Genomic DNA, 26,313 nt, shown 5'->3' with positions numbered 1-26,313 from the left:
ACAGGAGGGTTCTAGAGGGTGATGTGAGCTGATTGGTTGTCTTTTAAGTTTGTTCCTTTTTTACAAAACAACTGTGATATGTTTCTAAGTTAGAGGCCTAATACTTTTAGGGCTTTAACATGTAATTGGGCATAGTTTTTATATTACACCGGGGACTCCCATCTCGACGACGGGGAATGATTCAAGCATGTGAATCTATGAAAGTGTCCAATACTGGAAAACTACAGTTACAGGTAAGTAACTTATTCCTTACTGCAGCATTTAAAAAATGAATGAGGCTGACCCCATCTAAGGTTTCCTCTTCCTGCTTCCTGAGTCTACCCAATATACATCCATTCTACTTCTGCTTGATCAATCTACTAATTCACTTTCTACTACCATTTCTGACTATCTTAATCTGCCCGTATCACAAAACATGTAAACCTTTTCCCAAACTCAACACAAACCTTGGCTTTTCCCTGACACAGTCTGGCTTTAGAAAACTAATACCTATGGTCCAAACAAAGGACACTTCTTTTTTCTCTCTCATTTAATTACGGTTCCCAAAAATCATGAACAAAGTTAAAAACTGTGAAGGAGTACTTTTTCGTGTGCTCATTTTTAAACAATCTCATGATTCTCATCACCAGCTTGGCGTTCTAAACCATTTGCTTTCTCTTCCTTTCCCTGACCCATCTCATTTTTCACTCAATGCTGAACATTTGGTCTCTTGCTTCACATCTCAACTCTTCAAAGGAAATGGGCTCTGGCTCTGTAGTTAGAATATGAATGACAAAGACATACATTAAGGAGAGGGAGAACATGTGTTGCTGCTGAGCATCTCTTTTCAGGGGTGGTTCAAGTGAATGGTGTTGCAAAGCCATATTATTTACACGTTTGTGGGGTACACACTAGAGGTTGAGTGGCTAAGTAAAATGTCATGCTAGAGCTCTTCACTTAAGATGTTGGCCTATAGCAATTGCCTTTCCATCCTAAGATAATTCCTACCTATGTGATCGTTTGTTGTCATGAGGTATGACAACTCTTTACTATTGTATTACCCTGACAATAAATTATGAATTTTCTCTCTTGGTAGCCAACAAGAACAAGAGGTTGAAGCTAGGTTACGACACAAGTATACTGTGATGGATAAAAGTGAAGCTGCAGCTTTCGTTGCAGCACACAAGGTAAGTGTAAACATTTTTACTCTTGAGGCTAATTTCACTTAGAGTGTTCATGGCGAACATGAAGTAATTCAGAAAACCTCACAGAAATAAAAAAAATGTTCACACCTATTTTAATTTCTGAGTCATGATTCCTTCATCCTTTTTAAGTAACTGGTATGATTGTGCAGATTACCAATAGATTCTGCTACTACTATTATTAGTGATACTTCTACTACTCTTATTTCTGACCATTACCAATAGGGTCTGTCCTTGTTACAACCTTTATTGATGACATTGCAGAAGCACCAAAAGAAAAGGTATGTTTTCAGTACGACACTAAGATTTGCAATACTATAGATACTCCAACAAGCAGTCCGAAAATGTGGAAGAAGGCAAAAAATGAGGCAAAAATAGTTGTGAATTATTAGTACTTAATCTTTGCGTGCAGTACAAGGGACTGTGAGAAGCCATCTTTAATTTAGGATTGAGGGAGTGGGTAGAGATTTATCAAGATAAAGCTGAGCTGCCACACAAGTCATAAATACAGATGGTCCTTCTGAAGGTAATAAGGCCCCCCCACAGGCACAAAAGAGAACTCTGGTGTTTTTTCTCACAACATGCATTCTCTTTATTCCCCATTCCTATTTTTCTTGCCTCAAAAGATTAACTCTGACAGAGTGTTCATGGAAGCAGAAATCACCAGCACAAATACTAAAACGTTAGTGGCTAAAATAAAAAGGTTAGGCAACACGATTTTATCAAATGTAACTTATCGCTGAAAGCTACAAAAAGTTGTATCAAGCGAAAGTTCATACAAATTGATTTATTTATTTTAATGGAAACCACATTGGGTGACTGCCATTGGGAATGGCATTATTGTCAATGGATGCCCATTAACAAGTATATTAAAAGATAAGAAAACGGCACATTTATTTTATGAGTCTTTTCAGCTGTATGGGATTTCAAGGTAGGATGTGTGAGAATGGTCTGGGCACCCCTAAGAAGGAGGTTGGGCCTATTCGAAAAAGTTGTCTTTGTGCTTACTTTGTGTACTGCTTCCTCTGCTTTAGCAGTAACTGCCACAGCAACCAGTCTGAGGATGTGTTAGAATGTACCTAGGACTGGGCATGAACTTAGGTGTGGGGTTTAAAGTGCTTGGAAACTCTGGAGAACAGGCCTATGGAAATTAAAGCACAAACACACTAGAGTGCACAATTGTGTTTATGCCTTCACGTACTCATTTAGGGTGCAATTCAATGTGACAGTAGACAGAGCCAGTATTTAAGGCCAAAACAACATGGAGCAGACACCTGGTAACATGTCACTTGGATGGTGTGGATCTCTGCTTTGTCATAATCCACACCCGATGACTGGGTTTCTCTAGTTTTGTCGTTTTCACCCCTTTCTGTTCCTTTTGGCTTCCCCTGTTCCCTTTTCGGGTCACATGTTTGCTATATCAAGGTACTTCTGGAAATCTATGTTCCTTTGACGTTCTTAGCTCCTGTCCAGTTGGTCTACTTAGCTTCCTGGGTTCTCCAACTGGTATCCAGGTTGCTTGGATGCTAGTAATAGGGACCTCTGCTGATAAGACTGATAAGCCTGATTTGACCTTTAATACTGCTCCCATGCATGATGGTTTTCAGTTTCTGTGTACAGTTTTGTATAGCTGGTCTCGTGGTCCTGGAAGTATGTTAACTACCAATGCCTGAGTTAAACAAATAGTCACTGAAGTTTCGATACTTACACCCAAGACAAAACCATAGAAGGGAGAATCTGGTCCAGCATGTGTTTCTTACCTTTTCCTTGTTTTCCCCCAGTTCCTACTCAGTGTGCATTGCTACACTAGTATATTCACCTAAGGATTCTGAGCCATAGAGGCGTTCATCAGATCCCTCCATGTGGAACCTGACAGTAGGTTCCAGATCACCAACAAATTTTGTAGGTGCTCATAGAGACTAAGCCAGGCTGATCACATCTTTGTCAAATCAATTTATGATCTATGATGTAGCATTGCCTTTGTTCTTCAATACTACCCAAATCTGTTTACAAAGATTATTAATGTAGATGGGCGATGTGTGGCTTTTCAAACAAGCAATAGTCAGAATTTAAAAACTGCCTCTTGTTCCTGATTGATTCGCATCCCTGCTCCACACAGGTGCAGAGAAAACCAGTGACAACCAGTGGCGCAGCACTCCATTTCTCTAGGGGACACAGTGTTCCAAATTCAACATTTTGCTGCTGGAAAGCTCTACTAATGAGCTCTCCACTTAGAAAGCTACATCCTTCTCCTTTCCCTTCTCCCATATTGGATTGAGCACCCAGATCCAATGTCCTCTGGATTTCAGGCACAAGGGCACATTTCAGGCATGGTTTTAATTTAGGTTTCCAGGGTCGAATTCCAGGAGAGTTGGAGAAATGGAGGTTGTTTTTCTCAACCACAGTACTCCATCTTCAGCAACACAACTCTTTTGCATGGAAGCAGGACAGCTCAGATGTAGCACAGTTTGAAGTTCCACGTCAGCTCTGGCCAGCTGATTGTGTTGCTCAATGTCAGTTGTATGTTCACACTTTTTACTATACTTTGACATACCCTATGCTCACTATAGTTGGTTGATAGCCCTGGGAGTTTTACCAGTGACTTCCTGTCCAGTTCAAATGGATTCTGTGATCTTTGCTAAGGACAAACTCTCACCAAGCTGGTTCCATAATGTCATAGCATCAAAAGCCCCTTGTTTCAGAAATAAACCCACCCATATGCCCAGATTCTGCTGTGACTTCAAAGGCCCAAGTAGCTAATCTATTCACAATAGCTTTCTTTCCTGGTTTAGCAAAAATACTAATTACCAGTACCCAAGATAGAAATACGCCCTAAAGCCTTCATTGATTGTCATAATCTTGAAGTAAAGTTGGAAAGTTCTAGTGGCATGCAAAGCAGATTTTGGAAAACCCCAGGTGGTTACTCATACAAAAAATTGATAACTTAGCCACTTGTTATCATCAGTCTATCGTCATTTGTAAAATGATCACCACTTTAGAAATTTGCAGCTATATAGGAAAAAGTTCAAACTCAGATTATTGTCAAGTCTTCAAAGTGGATAAAGAAAACTTAGAGGCACATTGCGTTTCATTTGTAAATTACCACTGCTCGATTTAGACTTAAGGCAATATACACGTTAAGGTAATCTACACAGGGTACTTTTTCAAGTCAAGGAAAAATTACCAAATGTTTTCTCCAAAGTTAAAATGGTATAAAATAATGTTAAAATAACTTAGAAATAGTGCTCATTTGTCTTATGACTGTTCCTATTGTGTACAGACCAACCATAAAGGTGACACAACCCTCCTGCGACCTTTGGTCATGCAATGACTTTGTGTGCGTCTGGATAGAGAGACAAACATTGTGCACTACTGAGGTTACACTTTATTGGTGTTACCTGTGCCAAATGAGTAGAAATGGCCAGGGCTGGCAGTCATTACGTTATCTAGTGATACATCTTGTTGCTTGAAAGGACAAATGACCACCAACAGTTAGGACTAAAAGACAGTACACCACATTACCTTTTTAACATTTCCTTACATGTTATTAAAGATACCAGGATCTGGGGTGAGACCAAGCCTTTGGCTGAGGGCACATAGTTTGCAAATTTATATATGTTTGCACATTTATATATACATTTATATATGTATATATTTATGTTAGTGCAGATTTGGGGTCATCACACAGCAGACTGGCAAACCTTGATAAAATCCAATTGATAAAAGGTATCCCAGTACTAGATCAGTGGATATAGACAGGTAAGGTTTGTTGAGTCAGCAGGACACACGGAGAAGGAGCCTTATCTGGTACTTTAGCCATCCTAGCCACCATTCCTATGTTTCCATTTCCCTTCGCTAGTGCCCTTTTTTTCTGTGACATAGTTATTATTGATGCAAAATATGTGTTGAAACCATGGTCTAAAACTATGAGGGATACACTGCATTTGGTGCTTTCGTCGTAGCTGTTTAATTATGTCCCTTTGACCTGATTTTGTGCGGATTGTCTTCTAGTTCAGAGCAAACAAACCGAAAACAATAAATGCTATAAATGTCCTGGCCAGGGTACAGCTCCAGTGGACCACACACAGCATAACTCCACCATATTCAGGAACAACATTGATGCTCTAAAATAAAGTCCTCTGATAAATCCACACATAGCGTTTTGAAGGGACAGGGAGTTGGTTTGCTAAGTAGAGACACTGTAATTTCAAGTAAGTGTCAATGCGATACTTGAGGTGATATCTTATCTCCTGGTGTGACTGCCCCAGACCTGATCAACTTGAATACCATCTGCAGACCACAGGGGCAGACCACAAGGGCCTCCATAAGATGGATCAGCAGCAGGATACTCTAGCGGGTGATAGAGTGTTTTACAGATACACTTAACATCAGAAGGCATTCCCTTTCCCCGTTCCTCAGTCAATGAGAGAGGACTCACAGGCCTTACCTGCTGCTTGTCAAACCTTACAATGGTCTCATATGTTTTCTAAACTTTTTTGCTTTTGTTTTTTTCCCTGCCCTTCCCTCTACCATTGGATTTCTTGGACTACACATTTTTCTGGTTCATTTCCAGGTATTGCACTGTCAAAGATAAGATTTATGTTTTTTACTTTATGGTTTAAATCTCTTTATTCATTATAAACAGTACCACATACTCTCATCTACATCCATAGACCGGTGAGGTACAGATTGAGGTGGGGGAGTAGGGAAAAGGTGGAGACGAACAAGGGGGTGGTGATCTCCATTACCAAGGAGAGGGGAATGGGGGTAACCAGAGGGGTTTAGGAACTGGGAGAGAAGAGTAGTCTCCACTGCTGAAGCAACCTCACTAATAAGTAGAGGGGTCTCCTTGTTGAGCAATACAGGGTGTCAGGTTCAAGTTAGTCCTTTTCCACCCAGGTGGCTAAGAATGGGCTCCGACTATGTGAGTCTGAGGACCCGGAGCTAGTTAGATAAGAGAGTTTGGGAAAGTCTTGTGAAAGAATGGGAAGGCATGGGTCCCACGTTTTATCGAAGTGCAGCAGTTTGTTATCAATGAATGTGGTACGTTATTAAATGCCAATAACGTCCCAAAGGTGATGTAACCGGTCTGCATGCATGAGCGAGGAATTTGTGCCCCACTTAGAGGTGATAACTCCACACAGTGCCATAACAATAGCTTTGCCTTTATGGAAGTGGAGTGGATAGTACATTGGGAAGTTCCAGCAGGGTGTAGCTGGGAAAGGCTTGGGCATCACTGCCAAGGATCTCATTAACGTCCCTCAGGCCCTTTTCCCAGTATTGTTTACGTTTGGACAAAGGGGGCACCTCTGCTAGGGTGAAGGAGTGTCACCCCCACCAGCAGCTGCAAACCCTTTAATACAAAACAATAATAAACTATGTTTATTATCGTTTCATAATAAAATGGGTGGGGCCACGGACTGTGACGAAGAAGAGTGCACTGTGCAATCCCATGAGAGCGCATTTGTGTTTGGACGGCCGTCTCGTGCCAGCCAAACACACATGCGCACTGTGCTCTCTCCAGCCCGGCACTGTGTTGCTCGGCTGGAGGGAGCAGGCCCAGGCTCCTAGTCTGTGTGGGAGCGCCCTGGATGGGTGCTCCTAGCCAATCCTGACGCTGTTCTGAGCAGCGTCAGGATTGGCTGCAGGGCAGGCTGGGAGCCTGTGCTTGCACTCGAGGACGGAGGAGTGGAGCAGCGCGGCATTAAGGTAAGTTTTAAAAAATATATTATTTAATTTTATTACTCCCCTCTGCCCCGCCACGTGCCGCCCTGCTCCTTTCCCCTCCCATAAGCTGCCACTACGTTTGGAGCAATGACAGAGAGGGTGCATCAGGGTGCTTTTGTGGTCGCAGTCGCGCCAGCAGCCCTCTCGGCTGCCGGACCTCCATTTCGCCATCCTCACGGGGTATAGTACCAATAGTGCATTATTTTAAGCAGTACTTCAGTGCCCACTGCACTGAAGGAGGAGACCCTTGACATATTGAGAATATCGGTCTATTCTTTGGGAGTGAAAGTTAGTTCCAATTCCTCTTCCCATCATCGTTTGTGCTGGTGAGTTGGTACTCTCCAACAGCTTATTTAAAAACATGTGTATAGCTGAGAGCAATCTTTTGTGTCCCATCTTCGTGACCAGCCACTTTTTGAACTTTGTTAGAGGTCTCCTGGCTGTGGGGCAAACCTGGCGTTTGGTGAGCCAGTGCTACATGGCCACATTGCACCAGATCTCCTCAGAGGGGAGCCCGTAGTTTCTCTTTGCCTGCTGAAACTCCAAGAGGCCTATGAGGTCAAAAAGGTCTCCAGTACTTTTGCATTGCACCATTTTTCAGATCTGGTTGGTGGAGACTATCTAAGCAGGGGGAATTCAGGGTTGCCAAGTGGGGGTAGGTCAGAGGAAGGTGTTGAGAGGCCCTTGGAGACCATAATTCTATCCCATGCCTCTACTATGGCCCATACAAGGGATGAAATGTGCACTCCGATGAGGCATATTCATTTGAGGAGCCAGGGCACTTTCCATATCTGCATCCCAGCAAAGCCCTGGTCTATAAATCACCAATGCTTCTTAGTGAGTGGTTGGTTACATTCTACCACGTAGCGGAGCTGGGCTGTGAGACAGTAGTGAGTAAGGTGCAGGACACCCAGACCTCCTTCTTCCACTGGCAGGTATGCCCATTTCAGAGCCATGCCGGGTTTCTTGCCCCCCGATATATACCTCCATCATGTGTTGTAGCTTACCAAGCAGGTGCAGGGGAGGCTGTAGGGGAAGTGTTTGCATGACATACAGTATTTGGGGCAATAGAGTCACTTTGACTGCAGCTCTGTTGTTTAGCCATAGCACGAAAGGCCTCCACTTTTCCATGTTTGTAGATCTAGTAAAGCTGTGGCAAATAGGACGGTGTAGTTGGACTTGGGTGTCTTCTCTGGGGAGGGGCATATTTTGAGGTTGTGGTAGGGAACCCAATGTTTTGCCCACGGGAAGGGGACTTGTCACTCCAGGCAGAATTTGTCATGCTGGGGTACCATGAGATTAAGCACCTGGGATTTTTGGATGTTTACTTTGAAGCCCAACACAGGGCACAGTTGCTCCAATTCACCTAAAAGAGCCGGTAGGGACGTGGAGGGCTGGGTAAGTGCCAGCAAGACGTCATCAGCGTATAATGCATCTTAAGGTTCTGGCAGCTAAGAGAGATGTCGTTGATCAGCCCATTTCTTCAGATCCACTTCAAAAATGACTCCATGTACAGGGCAAACAGGAGTTGGGTATGGACAGCCCTGATTTGTGCCTCTAGCTATCACTAAAGCCTGTGAAGTTAGGCTCTTAATTCTCTCACCCTATCTATAAGTCCTCAAACACTGTGTAGGAAGTTGGTTTTGTATTTACTATCTCAAAGTGAGAGATAGTGTGTACAGAGTCCAAGAGTTCCCCTTAGAAGTTGATAGTGGCAAAATTAGATAATGCTAATGCTCTATTTTGTGGTACTGTGGTCGAGCATTAGGCTTATCAGAGGGTAGTGTTAAGCATTTGTTGTACACACACAGGCAATAAATAAGAACACACATTCAAAGACTTAACTCCAGGCCAATAGGATTTTATATTAAAAAATATTATTTTCTTAATTTATTTTAGAACCAGAAGATTCAGAATTTAGGTAAGTACATAAATTGTAAGATACTTCACACAGGTAAGTATGGAACTTTGAATAAAAACAGCAGTATACACAGTTTTGGCAAAAATGGCAATAAGCTATTTTAAAAGTGGACACTGCAAAAATCAACAGTTCCTGGGCGAGGTGAGTATTGGTTAGTTTCTCAGGCAATTAAAGCACTTACAAGTTCAGTCTCCTGGGCATAGGCAGCCCACGGCTAGGGGTTCAAGTCAACCCCAAACACCCAGCACCAGCAACACAGAGCCGGTCAGGAGCAGAGGTCAAAGTAGGGCCCAAATAACCTAGGTGCCTATGGAGAACAGGGGTGCTCCGCTTCCAGTCTGATAGCAGGTAAGTACCTGTGTCCTCAGGGAGCAGACCAGGGGGGTTTGATAGAGCACTGGGGGGGGACACACACAGGCAGACAAAATACACCCTCAGCGGCATAGGGACGGCCGGGTGCAGTGTGCAAAGTAGGTGTCGGGTTTTGCGTTGAAAGCAATGAAGGGGTCCGGGGGTCACTCTGGCGATGCAGGCAGGGCACGGGGGCTTCTCGGGCCAACCACTGACTGGGATAGGATGAGGGCCGCCTGCTGGTCACTCCTGCACCGGAGGTTGGTTCCTTTCAGTCCTGGGGACTGCGGGTGCAGTGATTTGTCCAGGCGTCTGGTTCTTTTGTTACCAGGCATTCGCGGTCAGGGGGAGCCTCTGGATCCTCTCTGCAGGCATCGCTGTGGGGGTGCAGGGAGGTTGACTCAGGGTGTCCACATCGTTGGAGTCACATGGGGGTCCTCTCTGCAGTGTTGGTTCTCTTGAACTTGAGCCAGGGGCATCGGGTGCAGAGTGTGAAGACTCACGCTTCCAGAGTGAGGCAGAAGTCTTTTTAAAGTTGGTTTCTTGGTTGCTGTTTTTGGACAGAGCCGCTGTCCTCGGGGGGTTCTTGGTCCTTTAAGTGCAGGTCAGTCCTCAGAGGTCACTGGTCCCGCTGGTTGCATCGCTGTGCAGGTTCTTTTAGCCTGGAGACAGGCCTGTAGGGCTAGGGCCAAGTCAGTTGTTGTCTCTGTCGTCTCTGTGGGGCTTTCAGGTCAGCAGTCCTTCTTTCGTCAGGTTGCAGGAATCTGATTTGCTGGGTTCAGGGTCACCCCTAAATACTAAATTTAGGGGAGTGTTCAGGTCTGGGGTGCAGTAGCCAATGGCTACTGTCCTTGAGGGTGGCTACACCCTCTTTGTGCCTCCTCCCTGTGGGGAGGGGAGCACATCCCTAATCCTATTGGGGGGAATCCTCCAAAACAAGATGGAGGATTTCCTAAGGCAGGGGCACCTCAGTCTAGGACACCTTAGGGGCTGTCCTGACTGGAGGGTGACTCCTCCTTGTTTTTCTGATTATCTCCTCCAGACTTGCTGCCAAAAGTGGGGGCTGTGTCCGGGTGGCAGGCATCTCCACTAGCTGGAGTGTCCTGTGGCATTGTAACACGAAGCCAGAGCCTTTGGGGCTCACTGCTAGGCATCACAGTTCCTCCGGGGGAGGTGTGAAGCACCTCCACCCTGTGCAGGCTTTGTTTCTTGCCCCAGAGAGCACAAAGGCTCTCACCCCAGGGGGTCAGAAACTCGTCTCAGTGGCAGGCTGGCACAGACCAGTCAGTCCTGCACTGAAGGATTGGGTAAAATACAGGGGGCATCTCTAAGATGCCCTCTGTGTGCATTTTTAATAAATCAAGCACTGGCATCAGTGTGGGTTTATTATTCTGAGAAGTTTGATACCACTGGGGCCTGGTTAGCAGGGTCCCAGCACACTTCTCAGTCAAGTCAGCATCAGTATCAGGCAAAAAGTGTGGGGGGGGGGTAACTGCAACAGGGAGCCATTTCCTTACAAAGATGATGTAAGTAGGGTAAGGCCAATATATAAAATCACATAATTTTAGAGAAAGAAGTCAAAAGGATATTTGTAGTCGGAAGTTAAAAGCGTTAAGGGCATGGCCGAGATGGCAGCTGTGTAGGAGCATTCTTGCTGAGCTTCGCCGCCTGTTTTCTCCGGCCTGCATCCCAGAGCAAACTTCCATCGCCCAACACTCTGCAGCAGGCAGGGGAGTGCACATTGAAGGCAAGGACATATAGGAGGTACAGGATTCAACTGTGTCCAACATGAGGGACCAGGCTTGTGGCATGGCCCGCAGTGGGTTACTAGGAGGTCACCCGGTGATCGAGACACGGTCAGCGACATTTTGCCTGGGGGGCCACTAGCTTCAGAACCGCAGAGGAGGGCACCAGTCCCACCATACCCTGGGCTCTTCTGACCCCAAGTAGCTCAGCTGCGCTGCTCCTGGCCCGCGGTCCTCAAGATGCCATGCATGCCACACTCCAGCTGCCCATTCGCATCAGGTGCCGCGAAGGCCGAGTGGGGAAATCGACCAGAGGCTGCATGATACCCTCCTAAACTGAAAACCTCTGGATTGGAAGCGGCCACACATTTGTTTGGGCACCTGCCCCCATCAGGAAGTCTATTATAAACACCTCCTTCTGGCCTGGGACCAGCAGGGTGCAGACCTTGTGTCGAGAGTGAGTGCTGTGTGCCTCACTCCTTAGACGTACCCATGTTGGCCCTGCTTGCTGCCCCACCACCCCTGAAGACAGAGAGGCAGCAGCCCACCCTCAGAGTTACCCGCAGGAAGGAAGCACTACAGTGCAGCTGCCAGGAGGCCCTCGACAAAGGACCCACGAACGGGGCAGCCAGAGGCCTTGAACACACCATACCCCCAATTGTAGTCCAGTGGGGAGGGGCTGTGACAAGGTAGATGCCCCCATTACCCGAGCATTTATAGAATCCCAGTTTGCAAAATAAGGGAAGATATCATGGCTCTCCATGACGAAGTTACCTCTGACATCAAAGAAGTAAAAAAAGACATTGCAAAGAGTGGCCATCTTAGAGAATAACAGTGGTGCCAGAAAGTAGGAGCTCGACAATTACTAGCATGAAGTCATGGAACTCAGGGACCAAAACACTGAGTTACAAATACACTTGAAAGACCTGGAAAAGCACTCACTTCACTCAAACATCAGGATTAGAGTAGTCCAACTATTGGCAGATTCAGGAGATTTAGTGGGTTACCTCACCCAACACTTTTGCCACATCCTCCTGGATCTGGAGGGGAAAGACATAGGGGGTGATTCTAACCCTGGCGGTCGGTGATAAAGCGGCGGCCAACCCGCCAACAGGCCGGCGGTCCAAAAAATGGAATTCTGACCCTGGCGGCAACCGCCAACACAGCCCGCCAGATTAACACTCCGACCGCCACCGCGGTACAGACAAACAGCGCGGCGGTCACCGCCAACAGGCAGGCGGCAGACAATATACCGCCCACAGTATTACAACTCACCAATCCGCCACCTTTTCCGGGGCGGGAGCCCCGCCGATAAAAACACGGCGGAAACAGACTACGGACGGGAAAACGCTCACCAAAACACACTCCACGAGTACGGAGGACAGCATGGAACCCGAATTAAACATCCTACCTGCACTCGTCTACCTGCTCATCTACCACGAGTACGAACTCCGGCGCAGATGACAACGGTGAGTACTGCACCTACGACACACAGGAGGGGGGAGGAGGAAAGGTTACGGGCACACACATATGCGACCCCCACCCCCCCAAACTATGTACACACCAATGCAGAGCAACAATGCACAGTGACACCACCCAAACCCCCCTGAAAAATGCAAAGACATAATTAAATTGTGAACAAAATTTTATATAAAAAATAGACTCTGAGATGTATCGGCAACTATGCAAAATATCCATAACAAAATAATACTATACACACTGCCATGGAGAACCGAGGCAATTAGTCCGCTACATCAAAGTCAAATGGAACAGTCCGTGGGCTACAGTGTAGCGACACAAGGGCAAAGCCCACACAGGAGACCTGAGTCCTTTGGGGAGAACACTGCAGGGGCATCTGATGAAAATACTACAGGCACCTCAGGGGGAAGGGGGGGGGCACCACAGCCACATGAGTCCACGACGCAAGATCCACGAAGGGGCCACCATGCCCACTGTGCCATCCTGGGGAGTGCAAAGCCACAGTCTCTCAAGTCTCTACAGTGGGTGGGTTGCCCACTGTACCATCCTGGGGAGTGCAAAGCCACAGTCTCTCAAGTCTCTACAGTGGGTGGCTTGCCCACTGTGCCATCCTGGGGAGTGCAAAGCCACAGTCTCTCAAGTCTCTACAGTGGGTGGCTTGCCCACTGTGCCATCCTGGGGAGTGCAAAGCCACAGTCTCTCAAGTCTCTACAGTGGGTGGCTTGCCCACTGTGCCATCCTGGGGAGTGCAAAGCCACAGTCTATCAAGTGGATAACAGTCTCCACTGGTCAAGGAGGAGGCATGGTGGGCACAGTGAACCATAAACAGTGCTTGAGATAAAGGGGCCCAGCGGAGCGGTGCTTGAGATGAAGGGGCCCAGCGGAGCGGTGCTTGACAGGAAGGGCCCAGCGGAGCGGTGCTTGAGACGGCGGGGCCCAGCGGAGCGGTGCTTGAGATGAAGGGGCCCAGCGGAGCGGTGCTTGAGACGGCGGGTCCCAGCGGAGCGGTGCTTGAGACGGCGGGTCCCAGCGGAGCGGTGCTTGAGAAGAAGGGGCCCAGCGGAGCGGTGCTTGACAGGAAGGGCCCAGCGGAGCGGTGCTTGAGACGGCGGGGCCCAGCGGAACGGTGCTTGAGATGAAGGGGCCCAGCGGAGCGGTGCTTGAGAAGAAGGGGCCCAGCGGAGCGGTGCTTGACAGGAAGGGCCCAGCGGAGCGGTGCTTGAGACGGCGGGGCCCAGCGGAGCGGTGCTTGAGATGAAGGGGCCCAGCGGAGCGGTGCTTGAGAAGAAGGGGCCCAGCGGAGCGGTGCTTGACAGGAAGGGGCCCAGCGGAGCGGTGCGTGAGATGAAGGGGCCCAGCGGAGCGGTGCTTGAGACGGCGGGGCCCAGCGGAGCGGTGCTTGAGACGGCGGGGCCCAGCGGAGCGGTGCTTGAGATGAAGGGGCCCAGCGGAGCGGTGCTTGAGAAGAAGGGGCCCAGCGGAGCGGTGCTTGACAGGAAGGGGCCCAGCGGAGCGGTGCTTGAGATGAAGGGGCCCAGCGGAGCGGTGCTTGAGACGGCGGGGCCCAGCAGAGCGGTGCTTGAGATGAAGGGGCCCAGCGGAGCGGTGCTTGAGAAGAAGGGGCCCAGCGGAGTGGTGCTTGACAGGAAGGGGCCCAGCGGAGCGGTGCTAGAGATGAAGGGGCCCAGCGGAGCGGAGCTTGAGACGGCGGGGCCCAGCGTTGCGGTGCTTGAGATGAAGGGGCCCAGCGGAGCGATGCTTGAGAAGAAGGGGCCCAGCGGAGCGGTGCTTGAGACGGCGGGGCCCAGCGGAGCGGTGCTTGAGACGGCGGGGCCCAGCGGAGCGGTGCTTGAGAAGAAGGGGCCCAGTGGAGCGGTGCTTGAGACGGCGGGGCCCAGCGGAGCGGTGCTTGAGACGGCGGGGCCCAGCGGAGCGGTGCTTGAGACGGCGGGGCCCAGCGGAGCGGTGCTTGAGACGGCGGGGCCCAGCGGAGCGGTGCTTGACAGGAAGGGCCCAGCGGAGCGGTGCTTGACAGGAAGGGCCCAGCGGAGCGGTGCTCTTCTGCACGGCGGGCCCTGTTCAGCGGTGCCTATCTTCACGGCGGGCCCTGTTCAGCGGTGCCTATCTTCACGGCGGGCCCTGTTCAGCGGTGCCTATCTTCACGGCGGGCCCTGTTCAGCGGTGCTCTTCTGCACGGCGGGCCCTGTTCAGCGGTGCTCTTCTGCACGGCGGGCCCTGTTCAGCGGTGCCTATCTTCACGGCGGGCCCTGTTCAGCGGTGCTCTTCTGCACGGCGGGCCCTGTTCAGCGGTGCTCTTCTGCACGGCGGGCCCTGTTCAGCGGTGCCTATCTTCACGGCGGTCCCTGTTCAGCGGTGCTCTTCTGCACGGCGGGCCCTGTTCAGCGGTGCCTATCTTCACGGCGGGCCCTGTTCAGCGGTGCTCTTCTGCACGGCGGGCCCTGTTCAGCGGTGCTCTTCTGCACGGCGGGCCCTGTTCAGCGGTGTTCTTCTGCACGGCGGGCCCTGTTCAGCGGTGCACTTCTGCACGGCGGGCCCTGTTCCGCGGTGCCTATCTTCACGGCGGGGCCCTGTTCAGCGGTGCTCTTCTGCACGGCGGGCCCTGTTCAGCGGTGCACATCCAGTAGGTTCAAGGGAGCCAGACCTGGCCTGGACTCCGTGCTCAGACGCCCTCCGGCCGTGATGTTCCTGGGCCCTTCGGTGACGGAGTCCTGGGCCCTTTGGTGTCCTCCTTTACAGCTGGGATGTGGCATGTGGGGCCCACCTGCTCCGCGCTCCTGCTGGCTGACGTCTCCGCCCTGCTGCCCTTACGCTCCTTAGATGGGGCTCTCGGGCCCTTGCCTCCCCTAGACGTTGTGGCTGGTGAAGTGGGCGAACTCTGCTCCTTGGGGGCAGCCGTGTCAGTCTTCGCACGGCGGCCCTTGTGTTTCCTGGTCCTCTTGCCGGGGGGGGGGCTGGATGTGTCCTTGCTGCTGATGGAGGTGTCACTGCTGGCAAAGGGTGGGCTCCAGAACCCATGCACAACAGTGACACCCGAAGTTGGGCTTGTGGTGGCTGTGGTGCTCTTGGGACTCTTTGCAGATGGAGGGGGTAGGTCATCGGAGGGGAAGAGGTCAAGATTAGCCAGGAAAACTTTTTTAGGGCCAAGGTAAAAGGTAGGAGAAGTGGCGATGGAAGTGGAGGAAGAGGATGTGGTTGTAGGAGAGTCAGGTATGCTGTCATTGGGTGAAGGTGCAGGTGCTGTAGGCTGTTGTGAGGTGGATGTCTGTTGGGTGGGTGTCTGCCTGCGTTTGTGTGTCTTGGAAGGGGTGGTGACAGACACAGTGGGAGAGGACACAGGGGACGTGTAAATGGCAGTGGGGGTGGTGACTGCACGCGTGCGGACTGTACAGGAGGGTGTGGTGGTGATGGAAGCACTGGCTGATGTTGGTGTGCATGCAGGTGTGAGTGTCGACGTCACAGGGAGGGAGGAGGGAGACGAGGAGGAGGGGGACACAGGGGTGGTAGTGACTGTTGGGATGTCTGCATCTGTGTGTTGCTTGGGTGAGTGTTTGTGGGATCTGTGGTGCTTGTGTCTGGATGAGCTGCCCTTGGGTGTTGAGGTGTGTGCAGGCTGGTCAGATGGTGTGGATGGGATAGGCTGAGGAACAGGAGACAGAGACAGGGTGGAGGCAGTCAGAAGAGGGAGGCTGGAAACAGGGACAATGGCTGCCGTCAGTGCTGAGGCCAGAGCATTGAACGATCGTTGATGGGCAGCCTGACCCGAATGAATGCCCTCCAGGTAGGCATTGCTCCGATGCACCTCCCTTTCTACCCCCTGGATGGCATTCAAAAGGGTAGTCTGCCCAACAATGAGTGTCCTGAGGAGATCAATGACCTCCTCACTGAGGGCAGCAGGGGTAACAGGGGCAGGGGCTGAGGTGCCTGGGGCGAAGGAGACGCCCGCCTTCCTGGGTGAGCGGGCACGGAGCGTAGGCTGAGGGGTTGCTGGGAGGGCGGGGCTTGTGCGCTGGGTGGCGGCTGTACCTGTAGAGGCGGGGGCCCGGATGTTCCCGCCACCGCTAGGGAGCTCCCATCCGAGGACGTGTCGCTGTCGCTGCTCTCACCAGCGGTCCCCGTCGTGGTGTCTGTTCCTGTGCCCACCGGGGCCTTGTGGCTTGCAGCTCCCTCGTGCTCCGATGCCAAATCTCCTCCGCCTGATGATGTTAATGCACACATGCACACATGCACAAGAAGATGAAGAAGAAGGGTGGGGGGAGAAAGAGAAGACCTGGTTGAGTGCATGCAATGTCAACACCGTTGGCGGAGAGGACAGACACAGGAGCCGCATGCACTAAGCCGCGCATTCGGGGCACACTACTCAGTACTTCTGACTCAGACAACAGGTCAGGAGACGACAAACGCGCACATGTGTGAGGCTGGACCATCAATAGCTGGACTTGTCACCCTACGGAGGTGGGGGCCGGGAGCACAGGGCCATGCCTAAGGGAGAGGACTAAACTACAGAAAGCGCCCTGGCCTAATGTCACCCCCAACCCTCCTCCCCCACCCAGACGCCTCCACTGCGCAGAAAGATAGCTGAATGTGCTGATACTCACCCCCTTGTGTCTGCTGTGATGCTCTCAAGCGCCTATCCAAATCAGGGTAGGCCACCGCCAGGATCCGGGACATCAGGGGGGTCAGGGTACGACTGGCACCCCTCCTAGGTTGGGAGGCCATCCCCAGCAGTGACTCGGCGGTCTTCCTGGTTCCGCGGCGGATGTCCTCCCACCTCTTGCGGCAGTGGGTGCCCCGTCTGACGTGGACCCCCAGGGCCCGGACTTCCTTGGCGATGGCACACCAAATCCCGACTTTCTGATGGGCGCTGACCTATGTGACATGTACAGGGTGGGAAGGAAACATTCATCAACTTACTGCATGTTATATGTGATTGGCCCCCCCTCCCCAACCTTGCAATATAGCACATGCTCTCATCTGTCGTGCGTTGCACTCCTCATTCGCCCCCCACCCCACCAACTTACATCCACCCCACTCCACACAGGCATCGCCCATTCCATGTGCACCCGGTGTACTCACCTGTTGGTCTGGAGGACCGTAGAGTAACGCATACTGGGGGAGGACCCCATCCACGAGCTTCTCCAACTCTTCAGACGTGAAGGCAGGGGCCCTTTCCCCAGTCGCAGCAGCCATTGTCACTTCCAGACCGAGTTCACAGCAGCACTTGCAGTATAGGTCCTCTCCTGTGGATGATCAGGTCTCGAGTGATTAAGCAGATAGAAAATGTCGGTCACGCCCGCGGCGGTGCGTACCGCGGCGGTGCGTACCGCGACCGCCGGCGCACATCGTCATTGGCTCCTGAAACCCATAGGCTTCAATGTTATCCAATGCGGCTCCGTATAGCGGTCTTCGACCGCCTACCGCCACGGTGTGCTCCGCCAGCGCAGTGACCTCACATCCCATTGTCCCACTTCACAGGTCAGGCAGCCGCCATTCCAAGGGCCCACATAGCATAATCTCTACTGCGACACACAGGCCTAGGCCTGGCATTGCCACACATACACGCCTTTCAATACCTAGATAACCGTGTGCCATGCAAGCAGTGGTGAACGTACCAGTGATTATCTTGACTCTGTGCTCCATGTTGTCCTTCCTAGGCACCGTCCGCTGGGATTTGCGAGGAGAAGGATGAATCCTCGCGTGTACCGACCGCTGGTGGACCTGTCGACAATGGAAGAACGCCACATCATACTACGATACCGACTTGACCGTGCCACTATCCATGAACTGTGTGCCCAGCTGGAGCCAGCCCTGATGTCCCCCATCCGCCAACCCACAGGAATTCCCCCTCTGGTGCAGGTGCTGTCAGTCCTCCATTTTCTTGCAAGTGGCTCATTCCAGACAACAGTGGCCATGTCATCTGGAATGTCTCAGCCAATGTTTTCTAAGGTTTTGTCTAGAGTGTTGTCTGCCCTGACGAAACACATGCGGAGTTACATTATTTTCCCTGAGGAGGTTGATTTGCCCACTGTGAAGGGTGATTTCTATGCCCTTGGACATATTCCCAACATAATTGGTGCCATTGTTGGGACCCATGTAGCCTTAGTCCCCCCAAAAGACGATGAGCAGGTGTACAGAAACAGGAAGAGTTACCATTCTATGAACGTCCAGGTGGTCTGTTTGGCTGACCAGTACATCTCCCATGTGAATGCAATGTTCCCTGGTTCAGTGCATGACGCGTATGTGATAGGTAATAGCAGCATCCCTTATGTGATGGAACAGCTACAGAGACAACATGTGTGGCTAATAGGTGACTCTGGTTACCCCAACCTGCCTTGGCTATTGACCCCAGTGAGGAACCCCCGGACCAGGGCTGAGGAACGGTACAATGAGGCCCATGGGCGAACTAGGAGGATCATAGAAAGGACCTTTGGGGTTCTGAAGGCCAGGTCTAGGTGTCTGCATATGACAGGGGGATCCCTGATGTACTCACCAAAGAAGGTGTGCCAGATCATCGTGGCCTGCTGTATGCTTCACAATCTGGCATTGCGACGTCAGGTGCCTTTCCTGCAGGAGGATGGTCCAGATGGTGGTGTTGAAGCAGCTGTGGAGCCTGTGGAGAGTGAAGAGGAGGAAGACTCAGAGGTCGACCCAGACAACAGGGACAGAGTTATCCAACAGTATTTTCAGTAGCACACAGGTAAGAATCACACACGCCATTTTAATTTTCCTGAATGCCTCGTGCTTCTCAACTTTGTCTATGACCCCCCAGTTATTTGAAACTGATGTTTGATTCTCCCTTCCCTTTTCAGTGCTGTATGACCCACTGCGTGACTTCTGCTTGGTTAGCCCATGGACTAATGCTTATTGATCTCGGTATGTGTTCAGCACAAAGTTTACAGAACATAATTGATCGGTAATGTGTTTTACATTTGTAAATAATACAGCCTGACTCCAGCATGATTTCAGTGCATTGCGTGATTTATTTTTGGTGCTAGATGATGGTACATGATATTCACACGGTGATGGGTGGGGGTGGAGTAATGTCCATGGCAGAGTCCAGTTCTCAGTCTCACAGGTGCATTGTCCATATGCCTGTGGAAGGATGGAGCAGGGGCAGTTCAAGGTTGGACAGGGTGGCAATGTGGGACAGTGGGATGACTTCAGGGTGTATCTCATGCTGGCGGGGGTCTTGACATCCTACTCTGTCTTTTTTTTGGATCTCAGGCTCCTCTTGCGGGGTGGTTGTTCTTCAGCAGGAGGTGGGGTTCTGGTGGCCTGTCGTTGTGGTGGGGCCTCCTGTCCACTAGCGCCGGCGGAGGTGGTAGGCTGTTCCTGGTCCGGGCTAGTGACAGGGGCCCTGTGTGGTGCCACATGGTCCCGCAACGTGTCTTCTATCTGGTGGAGGGCCTGGACTATGCTCCCCATGGCGGTAGAGATGTTGGTGAGATGATTGTTGAACCCCATGTAGCGTTCCTCCTGCTGTGCCTGGATCTCCTGGAACCTGGCCAGTACCGTCGCCATCGTCTCTTGTGAGCGGTGGTAGGCTGCCATGATGGTGGTGAGGGCCTCTTGGAGAGTCGGTTCCCTGGGCCTCTCCTCCCCCCCCTGTCGCACAGCAGCCCTCCGAGTTGCCCTGTTTCCCCCAGACTCTGTCCCCTGGACGGTGTGCCCACTACCACTGCCCCCAGGTCCCTGTTGTTGGGGTGGTGGGTTAGCCTGGGGGCCCTGTAGTGGCAGACACACTGCTGATTGACCTGTCCTAGAGACAGAGCCATGGACCCGCTGGGTGGGAGCTGTGCTGTTGTTCCCAGAGGGGGTTGGGTCTGCTGTGGCCTGTGTGTGGGGAACCGACTGTCCCCGATGGTCCGGGCTGGTCGTTTCTGGACCCTCCTGGCCGGTGTGTTGGCGTTCGGGTCCTGCATGGGGTAAGAGAGTATGGTTATTGTTTCTGTGTGTGCTATTGTGTGCGATTTATGGGTGCCCTTGTCCCCCAGTGCTGTCATTCCCTTGCGGGAGGTGTTGTGGGGGTGTTGGGGGGGGGGTATGTGCAGTGGTCATGCTTAGGTGATGGGTGTCCATAGTTTGTGGTGGCATGCAGGGGTTGGTGTTGGGTGGGTTGTGCTGGGGAGACATTCTCAGGGAGGATGTGTGATGGGGGTTTGGGGGTGAGGGTGGTGGTGGGGGTTGGCATGCTGGGGGGGGGGTGAAGTAGTTGAGATTGTACTTACCAGAGTCCATTCCTCCGTGTACTCCAGCGAGGCCATCAGGATGCAGGATGTTTAGTACCTCTTGCTCCCATGCTGTGAATTCGGGTGGAGTGGGTGGGGGTCCCCCGCCAGTCTTCTGCACTGCGATGTTGTGTCGCGAGACCATCGAGCGCACCTTTCCCCGTAAGTCGTTCCAACGTTTGCGGATGTCCTCTCGATTTCTGGGATGCTGTCCCACCGCGTTTACCCTGTCCACGATCCGCTGCCATAGCTCCGCCTTCCTGGCTATAGTGGTGTGCTGCACCTGTGAGCCGAAGAGCTGGGGTTCGACTCTTATGATCTCCTCCACCATGACCCGGAGTTCTTGGTCCGAAAAGCGTGGGTGCCTTTGGGGTGCCATGGGGTGGTGTGGATGAGGTGTGGGGTGGTGTATATGGTGAAGAGTGTGTTGGTGTGTGGTGCTTTGTGCTTCTATGTGGTGTGTGTGATGGTGTAGTGTGCCTCTGTGTGATGTAGCTCTCTATTCTGTGATGTGTCTCTCTCTCCTTCGTCTATGATCTTCGGTCGTAGGGGTTTGTGGGTGATGTGGGTGTGTGTTTTATAGTTGGTTGGAGTTGTGGGAGTGTTGTTTGTATGTGTGTCAGGTGTGTGTATTTCAAATTGTCCAATGTGGCTGTGTTTTGGAGCTGTGTGTGTATTTTGACCGCGGCGGTGTGTCCCGCCAATGGAATACCGCGGTTGAAAGACCGCCGCGTGGATTCGTGGGTCAGAATGGCATGGGCGTGTTTGTGTTGGCGTGACGGTGGAGGTTTGGTCATTTCCAGTTTTCTGCGGCCCGCTGATGAGGCGGCCTTCCTTGGATGTCGGGATTTTGGCGGTTTCGCCGTTGTGGGTCAGAATGACCGTGGCGGTTTACCGCGGCGGTAGAATGGCGGACTTCTGACCGGCGGTAAGGGCCTTTTACTGCCGAGGTCAGAATAACCCCCATAATCCTTGATTGTACTCACAGAGCAGGGAGGCGACTTACCACAACTGATTCCACGCAGGACATACTCTCCTGCGTCCACCACTACAGACAGAAAGAAGCCATCATGGCGGCAGCACGCAACCACTGTCCAGTCCTATTCAAGGGCACAAAAATCTGGGTCTTCCAAGTCGTATCTCCGATCTCACTCCAGTGGCGCTTCCCGCTTAAACCCACCACTATGCTCCTTTACGACAAAGGTATTATTTATAAGTGGGGCCACGTCCCACCTGATCTTTGTGTAGGACAATGAAACTCGATCTGTTCGTAAGGCGCTGAAGCCAGAGAGATCTTGGGCTTGACCAGCTCTCCGAAGGAAGAGACCCAGCCTACCCTATCATGAGAGTCACCAGCACGACGGACTTGTGGTAGGCAAGGACGTCACACCATCAAGGAAATCCATTCAACCCCACTCCAGATGAGTGCCGCCAAGATCACTCTACATTCTCCAGCAATTTCAGCTTCAGAAAACCCTCTGCATGCGGGATTCTGATTGACTACCTTGAGAACTGGGCTTCTGCCTACACACTAAATGAGACCTGGGCCGCACTATGTTGATGCTACGAACAGCAGGGTGCCTGAGGCGCTGATGTCATATCATTTGACCCAGAAGCGGGACAGCAGACCGGTGCCACCCATAACAACTCTGGACTGGCAACCCTTTCAGCTGTCATGAACCCCCAACACAACAGTATGTATGGTTCCCCTGGTGGGAGCAGAAAAGTTTTTAGTTTCCTCCCTATTTAGTTTCCCTTGCCCTCCCAAGCCTAGACTACCCAGTCTCCTGACTGCTATGCAATTAGATGGGGCTAGGGGACCCAGCATGCTGATGACCCCCTCCACACTATCCCATAGGACAATCTCTATACGTCACAGCGTATATTACTAGAATACTTAGCCTTAATCTCCGTGACTGTAACACACCCACAAAGCACTTTTCGCTTTTGTCTCTGCTCCGCACCTCCAAATGTGATATTTGTCCCTTACAGGAGATGTACCCTGCATCTAAAAGGACCAAGAACTCCTGAGGACAGGGGCCCTGTTCCAAAGAAACTGCAACTTTGCAACAAAGAAGCAACTTTTAAAGACCACACGTTTCCCGCCGGAAGCGTGAGACTTTCCACTCTGCACCCGACGCCCCCTGCTCGACCTGTGGAAAACTAACTCTACAGGGAGGACTCCCCGGCAACTGCAAGCCCGTGAGTAGCCAGAGTTGACCCCCCTGAGCCCCCACAGCGACGCCTGCAGAGGGAATCCAGAAGCTCCCCCTGACCGCGACTGCCTGCTTCAAGGAACCCGACACCTGGTAAAGACACTGCACCCGCAGCCCCCAAGACCTGAAGGATCCGAACTCCAGTGCAGCAGTGACCCCCAGGTGGCCCTCTTCCTAGCCCAGGTGGTGGTTACCCCGAGGAGCCCCCCCCTTGCCTGCCTGCATCGCTGAAGAGACCCCTGGGTCTCCCATTGAAACCTATTGCGAACCCGACGCCTGTTTGCACACTGCACCCGGCCACCCCTCTGCCGCTGAGGGTGTACTTTCTGTGCCTTCTTATGTCCCCCCCGGTGCCCTACAAAACCCCCCTGGTCTGTCCTCCGAAGTCACTGGTACTTACCTGCTGGCAGACTGGAACAGGGGCACCCCTATTTCCATTGAAGCCTATGTGTTTTGGGCACCACTTTGACCTCTGCACCTGACCGGCCCTGAGCTGCTGGTGTGGTAACTTTGGGGTTGCCTTGAACCCCCAACGGTGGGCTACGTTGGACCCAACTTTGAACCCTGTAAGTGCTTTACTTACCTGTGAACCTTACAAATACTTACCTCCCCCAGGAACTGTTGATTTTTGCCCTGTGCCCCATTTTAAAATAGCTTATTGCCATTTGTGGCATAACTGTACATGCTATTGTGATGATTCAAAGTTCCTAAGATACCTGAGTGAAATACCTTTCGTTTAAAGTATTGTTTGTAAATCTTGAACCTGTGGTTCTTAAAATAAACTAAGAAAATATATTTTTCTATATAAAAACCTATTGGCCTGGAATTGTCTTTGAATGTGTGTTCCTCATTTATTGCCTGTATGTGTACAACAAATGCTTAACACTACCCTCTGATAAGCCTACTGCTCGACCACACTACCACAAAATAGAGCATTAGAATTATCTCTTTTTGCCACTCTCTTACCTCTAAGGGGAACCCTTGGACTCTGTGCATACTATTTCTTACTTTGAAATAGTACATACAGAGCCAACTTCCTACAATCTTCCACTGTCACACTTTTTCACATCCAAAGTGTGTGCTATGCCACAAGGTTTTCGTGCCACATACTCACACGCACATACATTAAAGTACACGTTATATGTGTTTACTTTATTTGTTATCAGAATTCACATACAACTATATTTTTTTATGTATATTATTTCCAGCCTTGAGAAAGCTCCAGGCTTACTGAGTCACGTGTTGGCTGAAGCATAAGCTGTTGTACTAAAAGATCATGTGAAAAAAAGGACATATGCACAGCAACGAGATGGCTGCTTGAACTGTTTTCCCCTATGGAACCTGAAAACTAATATATGTTGCTTGTCCCAAAATGTGACCTGTATAAAGCATAAACCTTATAAGTCTGTAGAATTATATATGGAATAACATACTCCCTTCAGAACATTGTAAGGATATTGCAAGTCACCAAGGAGCTCCAGGATCATAAAGTGGATTTAGGCCGAAAATTGAGTTTCTACATAAGGTTATGGAATTCTGAGGTGTGCCCACTCCTGCATTAGTAAAATGTATTCTGGTACATGTAGTCCAATATAAATAAATTTCAACATAACACTACCAACATTAACAGAACATTCCTGCATTCCTCAAAATCACTCAACACTTGCATTGTGCACATGCATGAGCCCAGTGGCTTGTTATGTTGTGTACAATGGAAAAGACTGTCAGTTCATAACATCTCAGAACCATTGTAGCATAAGTGTGACCTTGAAGATGAAGCAATGGAGAATGAGAACCTGCAATTTGAAGATATAATTCCATGAGCTGGAGGCCCAAATAATGTACGCCTTCAGTTAAATCACCAATCCAGTGCATTTGAGAAGAAAATGCTTTTTACTTCTCAAGAAAAGCAGGTGTGTGCACCTAACTACACTGGTCGTCGTGTAGATGACCTCATAGTTGTCTTTTAAGATGGCATCAAGCAACATACAGGCCCAAATTCAAGGTAAGATTGAGGGCATGGAGGGCATAGATCAAGAAGTGTACCTGTGTCAGAGCCCCCCTCTTACTGCTGGCCAATGCCACTATCATTTCTAGAGCAGAAGAAGTGGAAGACCTCATGGAAATCTGGTAACTATGACCTAGTGAGGAGTTTATTAAATGTTAATGCTCTCTGATGGAAGTTCACTGGCACCTCTAGAATTACACACAGCCCTGGTACCAGTCCTACTGGCAATGAGCCCTCTACTGTCAGTGTGCCATTCTCCAGGGGCCACAGCAGGGGTCGGGGAGAAAGCTATGCAGTTGAGCCCCCCTCCATGTCACACTCAATGCACCTAAACATTGCTCTGTTGTGCAACAAAGAATATAGCAATAACCCTGCAACATGTCACTTGGTCGTAGTTGAATGGCCCATCTGATTATTGGAGACACCTGAATCTTCTCTCAGAAGGTCAATATTATGTTCTACGACTTTTCTCATCCTCCTGTGAGCACTGCTGTTACCTGTGCTGCTTCAGAATGTTCGGACGAATGCAGAGCGAAAAGTTCCGCCTGTCTGCGCCATAGGCGGTGTCATCTGTCAGGGACACCACGTAATGTTAACATGTGTATTCCTATTGTGCTGGCATTAGTGCCCAAGTGTCACTGAAGCCCCACCAAGGAGACATGGTCCCCGTAGTAGAGATTCTGCAGATGCGGGTGAGCTGCGCTGTTTCTGAACATGTTAACCTCATGTGTGGGTTCCGGGGACTGGTCACTATGTAAATGATTATGGGCCAGATGTATCAAGCCTTTTTGCATTTGCAAACGGTGCGAATTCCCGTTTGCGAATACAAAAGTGCCTTTCAGTATGTATGAAAGGCACTGGCAATGCAATTTTAACGAATTGCTAAAATTGCGATTCCTTAAAATTGCGAGCCCGTTTAGAGAATCGCAAATTGCGATTCTCTAAATAAGAAATTTGCTAATTAGGAATCCTTATTTGCGATTTCTTAAGCACATGTATGAAGCTTTTCCTTAATGCGAATTGGGCATTAAGGAATCGGTATTACCACCAAATACAATTTGGTGGAAATCATGTGTGAATTTAAAAAATGCAATAGAAATGCATTTTTTAAATTGACATGTAACGCACACATGCCCCTTTGGCATGTGTGCGCCTTACATGTCTTTAAAAAAAATGTGGGGTGCAGCCGAGGTGGCCTTAGGCCCCCAGCACCCTGGGGTTTGCATTTCCCAAATTGCGAATTCCAGTTAGGAATTCGCAATTTGAGAAATGCAAAAAATTCACAAATATGGGCCTACAGGCCCATAGGAACGAATGAGGTCTGTATCGCAATTTTCGATTCGGTAATAGCATTTGCGATTTTTAAGAAATCGCTATTACTGAATCGCAAATATGATACATACCATTTTGCAACTCAGAAATAGCGATTTCTAAAAATC

The 26,313-nt window shown here is 50.3% G+C and overlaps 1 protein-coding gene across 6 annotated transcripts in view; it reads left to right on the top strand.

Moving 5' to 3' along the window:
- The window catches only part of KIF9 (kinesin family member 9), a 483,408-nt gene that overhangs the window by 163,748 nt on the left and 293,347 nt on the right, over window positions 1–26,313 (top strand). For all 6 annotated transcript variants that reach the window (XM_069210940.1, XM_069210938.1, XM_069210939.1 and 3 more), the window contains one exon: window positions 1,076–1,166. In XM_069210940.1, coding sequence (XP_069067041.1) covers window positions 1,076–1,166 — 91 coding nt within the window. The remainder of the gene's footprint in view (window positions 1–1,075; window positions 1,167–26,313) is intronic.

This window comes from Pleurodeles waltl, chromosome 10 (assembly GCF_031143425.1).
Source record: "Pleurodeles waltl isolate 20211129_DDA chromosome 10, aPleWal1.hap1.20221129, whole genome shotgun sequence".
Lineage (NCBI taxonomy): Eukaryota > Metazoa > Chordata > Amphibia > Caudata > Salamandridae > Pleurodeles > Pleurodeles waltl.
This window is presented reverse-complemented; position numbering and strand designations above follow the sequence as displayed.